At 44.3% G+C, this 11031-nt stretch overlaps 2 protein-coding genes across 2 annotated transcripts in view; both read left to right on the plus strand.

Moving 5' to 3' along the window:
- Positions 1-1002: 1002 nt before the first annotated feature.
- gmps (guanine monophosphate synthase) lies at positions 1003-11025 on the plus strand. The gene is made up of 16 exons (XM_079271251.1): positions 1003-1146; positions 2545-2717; positions 2819-2933; positions 3292-3389; positions 4081-4184; positions 4309-4502; positions 5273-5438; positions 5541-5692; positions 5906-6079; positions 6322-6427; positions 6632-6747; positions 7313-7438; positions 8345-8460; positions 8563-8693; positions 9101-9273; positions 9434-11025. Exons 1-16 carry the CDS (start codon positions 1120-1122, stop codon positions 9533-9535), a joined length of 2073 nt encoding a protein of 690 aa, XP_079127377.1. The 5' UTR covers positions 1003-1119; the 3' UTR covers positions 9536-11025.
- vmn2r1 (vomeronasal 2, receptor 1) overlaps positions 10707-11031 on the plus strand; it is a gene marked incomplete at both ends in the record, with an annotated part of 5445 nt that continues 5120 nt past the window's right edge. The window contains one exon of the mRNA XM_079271560.1: positions 10707-10723. Within this exon, the coding sequence (XP_079127686.1) occupies positions 10707-10723 (17 nt within the window). The remainder of the gene's footprint in view (positions 10724-11031) is intronic.

Genomic DNA, 11031 nt, shown 5'->3' on the forward strand with positions numbered 1-11031 from the left:
GTACTGTATGTCATGTAGGGGAAGGAAAATAAATTCAAAGAAGTGCACTCTTAAGCCCTAATCGTAAAACTCGAGCCTGGAATTACTTAAAAAAATATCCTCACAAACTCAGGTGTCTCACACACACACACACACACACACACACCATTGACTGGTGATGATCCTTTAGTAGAGGCTGCTTCCTCAGAGGTTGGAAATATCACACCAGTTCCACAAAACGCCAAATTAACCAACATCATTAAAGCATACAATCACAGAGTCTGGAAACTTTAAGGAAATACTGTCGGTTGTCCTTTCATTGGCATGTTGTGTTACATTCACATACAATTAAAACAAAGACATTTAAAACGCCAAGCAAGCCAGGAAACAAGAGACCCTTCAGGTGTTTGCATCATCATCAAAGAGCAAGGCAGACAAATGGTAATTTGATCAGTTTGCAAGTCATCGGGTTGCATATTAATTAGTCTACACTCGTCGCAGTATCACTTTATAATAGGACTAGACGACATTAATTAAGTCATTGTGAAAAAAAATCATTATTATTTAAAGTCTAACACACTAATAATGTATTGGGAATGTATTATTATTATTATGAGCAGTTTGTTTTCTAAATTAACACGAAAAAGACACGTTTTTCCAGGAATGATGACTGATTGAAATCACACTCAAACATTCTCCTCCATCAAAAGATCTTCTGGTGATGGTCATGATGCATCCACCCCATTTAAATCAGAGTACTCTATCAAATTAAGCACCCAATTGCTGCCACTATCATAACATGGTCAGTCACATTCTACTATGCTGTCTAAGCCCAGCCCTCTTAGGGGCCACACTGTTCTTTACTCTCACTTTGCGCTCCACCCCATGATGCATGGCACTGGCACGTTTATTTAGTTTTCAGTTCCCACTGTGAAAGTTATTCCCAGACGGAGTGTAGGAGTCTGTGTGACAGCCCATCTTCAACCCAATCTGCTTTTGAAACAGTAGTCGGCGTGCTGAGCCAGGAGTGAACCAGTAGCCCCCTCTCTCTCTCTCTCTCTCTCTCTCTCTCTCTCTCTCTCTCTGTGAGAGACCTGGGACACCGAGAGGAGAGCTCATTCCACCACACCACAGTCCTCCATGGCTGTGTGCAACGGAGACAGCAAGGTCAGTGGTGCGAGGAGAACACTTGGGTTGACCGGTGTTAGGACCCTGATTGCCGGTGTAGTCCCCCCGGTTAATTACGGCCTGTGTGGGGGGAAAGTTAGAGAGCATTCAGCGTTATCACCAGTTCCGCTGAGGAGCTCTGAGTACCGCTGTTGCCTGTTGCCGTAATACATTAACATGTTGCTCATAGCCGCTAGCCGCACAGGATATCTCTATTACGATTAGCATCTTACACATTTAAACTCTAGCCGTGGCTGCCTTTCTCCTTATTCGTGGATCCCTCCCAGGACCCTTTGCCTCCAAAGCACCGCGTGGGTTTTAGCATAGCTCCGCTAACTTAGCCAGCAGGAGGTGCTGCTAACAGGCTAATGGTGACTACTACTGTTTACAATGTCCGTGACCTAGCATGCTACATAGGCACTGTGTTAGCTAGCTCTAGCCGGGGCAGTCAGAATGTTGTAACCATAGTACTACTAACCGACAGTCATGCAGTATGACTGTTATATGCTTTTCATTTTCGGAAGTGGCATTGAACAGTAATTTATTTCCCTCGGCTGCTGTCACACACTTTAAGCTAACGGGACGTTAACTGACAGGCTTTGCTAACGTCGTCACGGAGCTAGTATGAGCCAACTTGCGGTTAACACTACCTCTCTGACAACAGGAGCCACTACTGGTGTTATCCGCTCATTTGGTCAAGTTTTAGTAGATTTCTTTTGTGTCGTGATTATACTTTTAGAGCTGCTGACTATATGTTTTAACGATAACACGGTACCTGAAACTGAAAGGTGATAAGCTAACGTTGGCATGCCTGATGAAAGTTGTTTTTAGAAACATCTACGGGCGGAAGTGTTTAAACAAACCACGTGGGATCATGTTTCTCTTCTTGCAGTCCTTATCATCTACTCTCATTAGCTATCAGTGATCTGACGTCTCTCAAGTTATTGTGCTGAAAATTGTTTCCCAAACTTCGATCTGCGCATATGTTTATAAAAACAATCCAGACTGGGAAGATGTGTCAAAGTGAAACAGTACACCTTGCTCCCAGATAGCCTTTGGCTAACTTGTGGGTTTCATGTGATTCTCCTGATGAGCTGAATGGATACACCACGTTTCACGAGAGTGACTGTCTGTCTTGTATTGAAAGCTCACATGTCCATAATTGTGTTAGGCTTCAATTGAGTCACATTTTTCCACTGGGGATGTCTGAAGTGGAGCCCAATTAAGTCGTTGAGGAGCGGGTTGCCTTACACCAGCGAACTGTTAAGGACAGCATTAAGGCTCGTCAAAACCATTCAGTAAATACGCGTGTGCACGAGAGACTATTTTAATACTTTTCTGCCCTGCTCGGCTCAACACAAGCACTTAAAATCAAGACTGGGGTTTTTCTGTCCACAGCTGGAGATCAGCAGCGCAGAGCAGAATGGATCCTGCGAGGGGGCGGTGGCGATCCTGGATGCTGGGGCCCAGTATGGCAAGGTGATTGACAGACGGGTGCGGGAGATGTGCGTACGCTCTGAGATCCTCCCTCTAGAGACCCCGGCCTTCACCATCAGAGAGCAGGGCTACAGGTGAGCATGAGAAGCATCTCAACCACATCATTGTTATTACATTCTGTCATTATGGAAGTGTTTTATAATGCATTTTACCTTTTTATTGTTTCCCTTCTTAGGGCAATCATCATTTCCGGAGGTCCAGCTTCTGTGTATGCAGAAGATGCGCCCTGGTTCGACCCGGCCATATTCACCATAGGAAAGCCAGTCCTTGGGATTTGCTATGGGATGCAGGTATCTATGCATACACAGTCAACTTCTGGGATTTTATAGTGCTTAGGCCTTTGTTCCAGGAAGCATTTGTGTTACACACATTCACAGTGAGCAGCTAGACTTAAAGCTGCTGTTCAGCTCTCTCCTGGGCCAGCTGGGACTTCACCACCTTCTTCAAGGGCACTTTGACACTTGCTGAGGGAGATGAGAGAATTACTCGCTCAATTGTTCCCCAGCTTTGCCTGGAAACTAAAACCAGCAGCCATCCATTCTCTAGCTCATTACTCGAGGCAGCTGGCAGTTACACCATCTTTGGAATCACACGAACATGTCAATTTCTGTGGCCAAGTGTTAACTTTGCTCTGTGTGTTTCCTACAGATGATGAATAAAGTTTTCGGCGGCACAGTACACAAAAAGAGTGTGAGGGAAGATGGAGTGTTCACCATTGGACTGGACAACACTTGTTCTCTCTTCAGGTAATATGGTTGCTCAACTGGATCGCAAGAAAATTAGTTTAATTTGTGCGTTAATATCAATAAGTGTCAATATGATCTTCTTGGAGCTGCAGATTCTTACACATCCTTGCATTTTTTAATTTATAATCTGATATGTTTGGCATGAGAAGATGACAAACTGACGAGTTTTGAGCGTTTGTGGATGAGGACAGAACATACAAATATACTTGGTGCAGGAACAACGTGGTGTGATGCACAGTGACGAGAGAACAATATCACACAGAAGGAGAAACTAGGGTTGGGCGAATGGAGTCCAGCCGACATGACTTTAACCCATTGAAGATAGCCAATGTAAATAAGCATTCACCAAATCACTTCTAGATCAGTCGGCAAATTTACAGAACCATCTCTTTCTCTTAAATAACCGAGGACAAAATGATGTGGGCTGTGTAAAGCACAACTGCTGCTCAACAGATTTGTCCCAGTGACATATTTACGAGATAAACTGCACAACCGCTCCAGCAGTCGCATATTTCCCCCTCGGTTGTTACACAAATACTGCAGACTCTAAAATAGACAGCCGCTGTCTGCCTCTCACGCTTGACTCGCATGCACCGAGTGAACGTAGGCCTGGACACATTTAACTGTTGCATGCAATGTTATTGAACGCCACACATCTTCCTCTGACGTCCGTGTGTGTTTATCTTATCAGGGGCCTTCAGAAGGATGAACTGGTCCTGCTGACCCACGGAGACAGTGTGGATAAAGTGGCGGACGGCTTTAAAGTGGTGGCCCAATCGGGGAACATCATTGCCGGTGAGCATGTTATGTTGTTTGGATATATATATATATATATATATATATATTTATTTTTTTTAAAGTGTCATTCAAAGAGGATAAATGGTAATGTTAACGGTCCTCCGCCACATCTGATGACCAGGGATCGCTAACGAACAGAAGAAGCTGTACGGGACACAGTTTCACCCTGAAGTCGACCTGACGGAGAGAGGCATCGAGATGCTGCGTAACTTCCTGTTCGAGATTGCGGGATGCACCAGTAATTTTACCGTACAGAACCGCCAACAGGTGTGCATCGACGACATCAAAGAAAAAGTAAAGAAGTCTAAAGTGCTGGTGAGTAAAACTGCACAAAGTTTAATGACTGTGTGTGTTCTTATCCAAACTATTTTTAGGGCAGAGAGATGAAGCAAGAACAGCAGAAAACAGAAGAAAATATATTCTCAGCACATTTTAACTAACAATGGGAGATCATTTGACTGAAGTCAAAAGCTGGGTTGCTGAGTGTGATATTTAGTAGCCGCTCAGGAAGTGGTGACAGCAGCAGCAGCAGTGGTGGTGGGGAAGTAAAGTAGAACCAATTAAACTCTCAAATTAAACCCTGTTTTATCTGAAAAGAGGTAGGCGACTCCCTGAGCGCCTTCAAACTGGGCTTCATCTCAGGGGATTGTGAAGGCGATAAATGAGTGGAAGAACCGGCCTCCAGGCACATGGTTTATATTTAAAGAAATACATGCAGCCTCTGTTTCCTGTTCTTCAACGACAGTCTGATACATGTTTCACTATTTGCTCCTGTGGTAGTGGGTTCTGCAGTAGTTTGGGTGTGTGAGTCACAAGAGTTAATAGTCTGCTAATAAGTAAAGAAGTGTCAAGGGTGTAGTCATCTTTCTTTTTGATTGAGTTGACAATGCCTAATATTTTTACAGCCTGCCATAAGACAGAACACCAGATATGTCAAAGACAACTTGACCAATTCATTGGGAGGCTAACGTATATCGATATTAGACATACTAATACTAGAGCGAGGCAGAGTAGGAGCTCCTTCCTCCTTACTCCAGCAGAGGGTGGCTGTGACTGTTGATGATGGTTTCTAACTGTGTATTCAGGTGCTGCTGAGTGGCGGGGTGGACTCAACAGTTTGCACAGCTCTCCTCAACAAAGCGCTGGACCAGGACCAGGTGATAGCGGTTCACATCGACAACGGCTTCATGAGGAAGAGAGAGAGTCAGAGTGTGGAGGAGGCCCTCACCAAGCTGGGCATCAAACTCAAAGGTAGGGACACAATTGTCATTATATTCTACTTTAGACTAAATGACTAATCAGTTTGAAAGTAAAATAATTCTCTTTCTGCTCTTAAATGTTTGCTCTATTTAGTGGTGAACGCTGCTCACACCTTCTACAACGGAACGACAACCCTCCCCATCTCTGAGGAGGACAGGACGCCACGCAAACGCATCAGCAAGACTTTGAATATGACGACCAACCCAGAAGAGAAAAGGAAAATCATTGGCGATACATTTGTCAAAGTGAGTATTGGGTCTTCATCAATGATTTTGTGGAAAGTGCTACGGAATAAGTGTTTGTTATATATCGCATTTTTGTTTCAACCTGTCAGCTTGTCTGCACTGACATGCAATACATCGTCATTTATCAACATCTGCCACTATGGCTGCTTTATTGTTTCCTTAATTCACTGCTTCACTGTTGTATCTGACGGTTTGGATTCCGTTGCTTCACAGGTGGCAAATGAAGTCATAGGAGAGCTGAATCTGAAGCCTGAAGAGGTTTTCCTGGCCCAGGGTACCTTGCGGCCCGATCTTATTGAGAGTGCCTCTCATCTTGCCAGCGGCAAGGCGGATCTCATCAAAACGCATCACAACGACACTGAGCTCATCCGCAAACTCAGGGATGAGGTACTGCACACATCCACACATCCACACAAATACTAGGAGGCCAGCAAACAGCTGAACGTCATTCACTTTTTATTGAAACGTGCGTTTCTACATCATCCATCGTCTCCTTAAGAGGCTTTCTTTCTTCAACAGTTGTTCAGTCGCCCCCTTTTTTATAGAAACACACAACTCTGAAACACCGCCGCATTCACCTCACTCCCACACTGCTGTAATGCTGATTCCACTCCTTTGTGACCCTGCAGGGAAAAGTAATCGAACCACTGAAAGATTTCCATAAAGATGAGGTCAGAGCGCTGGGGAGAGAGCTGGGCCTGCCAGAGGAGATCGTCTCCCGACACCCTTTCCCTGGCAAGTACATAAACGCATGCCAATGATGTGACTGCTCTGACAAAAGGGATTATTCGTTTGACTTCTTTCTACTATTTTCTCCTTTCTTTCCCTCATGTACCCATTTACCTGATTCAATCAGACGGACTCAAAACTGTCCTCGCGTTGCTCTTATATTTGCTAAAGAAGAAGTGCCCCCCCCCCCTCCTTGCGTTTCCTTTTTAGGTCCGGGTTTGTCCATCAGAGTGATTTGTGCAGAGGAGCCCTACATCTGTAAGGACTATGCTGAAACAAACAACATCCTCAAAATCATCACAGACTTCTCTGCAAGCATCAAAAAGGTCAGAACAATACAGATGCAAAAATAAATTGTAATAACTAGTCATCTGACGTCCTGTGATTTCGGGAAATATCATAAACAACTCGTCACTGTAACAGGATCATGATTCACGTATTTGCAACTAATGGCAGGAAATGAATTATCGTGAATATGCCTTTTTCTGCAGTTTGGATGATGCATGCACATTGTTTAACATGAATTTTATCACTGCTTACTGAAAACAGCCCTCTTGGCTTGTGCGCTCACTGTACATTTCCTGATGACAAACATTAGAGGTAGTACACAGATCCAAACAAAGATTGGCTGTTTGCTGCCATGACATGCAGAACAGCTGTTCATTTGATAAATGATTGAAGTTCAGAGTTGATCTACTTTGACTTCATGAATCAGGGTTATTGTGGCTCTGCTGACTAAGACGACGGACGCACCGGAAAGCCGGAAAATGAGAAGTGTTTGCAAAATGAGTTAAAAGTAGTCGCAACATAGACAGAGCTACTTCTGAGGTCTCGGTCCTTGCAGTTCCAGTTTTACATTCTGCTTTAAAATTCTCTCTCTCTCTCCTCCAGCCCCATACCTTGCTACAGAGAGTCAAGTCGTGCATATCGGACGAGGAGGAAGAGAAGCTCATGCAGATCACCAGCCTTCATTCACTCAATGCCTTCCTGCTGCCCATCAAAACTGTCGGCGTCCAGGTAAACGAGCTGGTCAATCAAATCCAACCGGTCACTCTGATAGTTTGTGTGTTGTCCGCTTGTCCACACATTTCTACAGCACGAATGCTTTAACCTGCAGTCAAAGTGCTGTTAAAGCAGACTAGCTGCAGTGGCTTCTTAAAGGCCCAAGTGAAAGTTATAAAGAGGGCATTTTGTAGGTTGATCCAAACATTTACATGTCTAAATGTCTTCAGACATGCAGATGAATGTGACGCAGGAGAAGCAGGAAGCGGTGTGTCTCACTTGTGCCGTTTGTCTCGCTGTGTTTTCACTATAATTTTGTGGTTAACCGCGAGACACACCCACCCACACAAAGCCTCCGGTTCTTACTTTTTGACTCTCTCTCTTCCTCCCTCGCTCTCTTCCTAGCCAAGGGACCGATCTGTTGTAAACATTGTGACATGTTTTTGTTTCTCCCCCAACTTCTCTGATGCTAACACATGACATATGCAGAGGGTGTGGCTAAACGCGGCAAACATACTTTTCCAGTAATTTAACGGACCTTTACCGTTTCCAGGAGAAATGTATGGTCATGACTACTTCCCTCCCCCAAACATTGCAGTCGTCCAGGGTGTGGGTGTGGGTGTGTCCTAATACTTCCTGTTTGAGTTTTATATTCACCCGTAACCTCAAATTGTGGGGCAGACAGGAGACGGTGGACAAACACGGGCAGTGTTTATTGCCTGTGGAATTTGTTGGAAGTGAAAACACTCTATTTATAGAAACTTCACTGTTTATTAAAAAGGAAATGTTTGGAGAACGACACACGTGTGTGTGTGTGTGTGTGTATGGTAGTCTAACATTTGTTGCAGTTTTATTGTCTTTGTTGCTCTGACTTTCTGATAAGCCTAAGAATGACTGTAAAAATGCATTCTTCTGTCTCAGGGGGATTGCCGGTCCTACAGTTACGTGTGCGGCATCACAAGTAAAGAGTCTCCTCACTGGGAGTCTCTCATGTTCCTGTCCAGACTCATCCCTCGCATGTGCCATAGCATCAACAGGTAACACACCCCGCCCTGCTCCTCGTCGCTCCCCACTTATATTTAGACACTCTTGTGTATTCTATGGACACTCATCCATTCATTCACGTCTCCTTTTTCCAGAGTCGTGTATGTGTTCGGGTCTCACGTGAAAGAGCCGCCTACAGACATTACCCCGACCTTCCTGACCACAGGCGTTCTGAGCACTCTCAGACAGGCTGACTTCGTAGCTCACTCTATCCTCAGAGAGTCTGGTAAGTGTGTGTAGTCAAGTGATTTTAGACATTTTAATTTAGCCTTATGTCTTGTATTACAGACTACAATATAACAATGTAGTCTCTCTAGTGCCATTCTCTCCTGTTTACAAAGCCTGGTATTAATATGCTTCAAGAATAGTGTACTCGTCTGCATACTTGCATCTGCATGAGGAATGTAACGTTTCCCCAGAGGCAAACCACATGCTGGTTGTTGTGAGTCTGTTCCCGACTGCGTCTGTGGTTTCACTCAGTAGTCCGGGGAGAATTTGAAGCTCATTTTGTTCACATTTAACATCATATAAATGATCCATAAGAGTATAACGTAAGCCTTTTTGCTTCATTAACAGATGGACATGATTAAGTGACCAAAAAGCATGTTGTTGAGAGCATTTTCTCTCTTGCAGGCTACTCCGGTAAGATCAGCCAGATGCCGATCATCTTGACCCCCCTGCACTTTGACCGCGACCCTCTGCAGAAACAGCCATCCTGCCGGCGCTCTGTGGTGGTCCGCACCTTCATCACCAGCGATTTCATGACCGGCATCCCTGCCACGCCAGGCAACCATATCCCGGAGGAGGTAAACCATGATTCAAGCGCTCAACTTAGTGTTGGCATTATCTCACCATCATGAATACTGAACCCTACGTTAAGGGATTGAGCATTATCAGCCCCAGAGTGATTTAAATACTTTTGGTCAATGTTTTAAGAGTCATTTGTCGTGTGATCCGTTTCGGCAGGTGGTGCTGAAGATGGTAAATGAGATCAAGAAGATCCCGGGCATCTCCAGAGTCTTGTATGATCTGACCTCCAAACCACCCGGCACCACAGAGTGGGAATAAAACACGACATGACGTCATACCGACAGGACACACACGATGCACAAACACACTCAACCGATATCAGAGCGGGCTGGTGAATTCCTCCTTTTCTGTCCTCTTCCCCCCCCCCCCCTCTCTCCCTCCCTCCCTCCTTCTCTTCAACATTCCCACGGAAGGCAGACCGTACTGTGACGGGCGCACATGCAAAGGCGCTACTACTCTGCTCTCCCCACCACTCCTCCCTGGTCTTAATATTTTTGGCGATAGGGATTGGTTAATGTTGGTTATTGATAATATATTGTCACTTTTGATCCATGTGCATCAATGTATTTCCTATATGACTAAAAAGGTAAATTGCTGCTTCCTTTTCTTAAGGTCAACCATTAAAGGCCAGTGGTGAAAAGTGGACTTTGATGGTGTGCCTCAGGTTGCATTATGGGATGAGCTAAACGTGAAAACAAGCAAACCGAAGGGCCACGAACTGAAGGAGTTTGTTTTCTGCCTTTTTTGTCGGATGTTTTTTGTTTCACAGCTGTGGGTCAGTCTTCTCAACCTCAGACTATCTTCTCTATTTGTTCATTTTCAGTTTCTGCCTGTGTACTGTGCTATGAGGACGGTTGTCTGTTTTTAAGGTAACAACCCAACGCGCAACCTATGTGACCAATCGATCATTTTTCAGCTTTTTGTTTTGCCAAAATTAGAATAAGCCGTGGTGATATATAACATTGTGGGCTCCTCTTGACCATCTTCTCCAGGCTACATGTTGACGAGAGCTCTTGACTTGTTGCTGTGCCACGGGGAGGACAGCAGACAACCCAAGATTAGCTTCAGTGTGATGACTAGTGTGCAGGAAGCCAATATGATGGGCAGCTTTGTATGTGCCTGTTCTGTTGTTTGTGTTCATTTCTTGATGTGACCCGACCTGGACTTTAATGATTCCGGAAAAGGACGATATAACACTGTTTCTCTTCATGCTGCAATATGTATGCTTTTTATGAAGAATAAACACAACAAGAGGATTAACTAATAACAAAATTAGAAGTACAGTAGAGTTTATAACCACATTGTTTAAATTGCAATTGTCTTTATATCGTTGTTTGGCTGCTCTTTTGTTGTGCAGGGGCACATTTTTGCACATTTTGTCTTTTTCTTTTCTTTTTTCCACCCATAAAGAAAGCCTTGGTGCGGAACAATGCATCCAGTGGGAACGTCACCACATTCAAGTGCGTCACTGTGTAGAGTCAAAGTTCAGGTTGTCTGTTACCATCTCTTAACTCAAGTTCACGGTGTCTCAAAAAGGCATCGACTGCTTAATTCGTTTTCGTTGTCAGAACATTAATTGCATCATAAACTAGTCTCGTCATTTAGTCCTCAGTGAATACAGTGCTCGGGTTTAACTGAGATTTTAAAAGTGTATTTTTTTTGTTGGTTTAGTTTTTAAATTTCTGTTCAACGCTCATTCCCCTTTGTAACGTGCCTCAAACCAAGCCACTGCATGCAGTTTCAACTATGATGAC

Source organism: Melanostigma gelatinosum, assembly GCF_949748355.1.
Source record: "Melanostigma gelatinosum genome assembly, chromosome: 7".
Lineage (NCBI taxonomy): Eukaryota > Metazoa > Chordata > Actinopteri > Perciformes > Zoarcidae > Melanostigma > Melanostigma gelatinosum.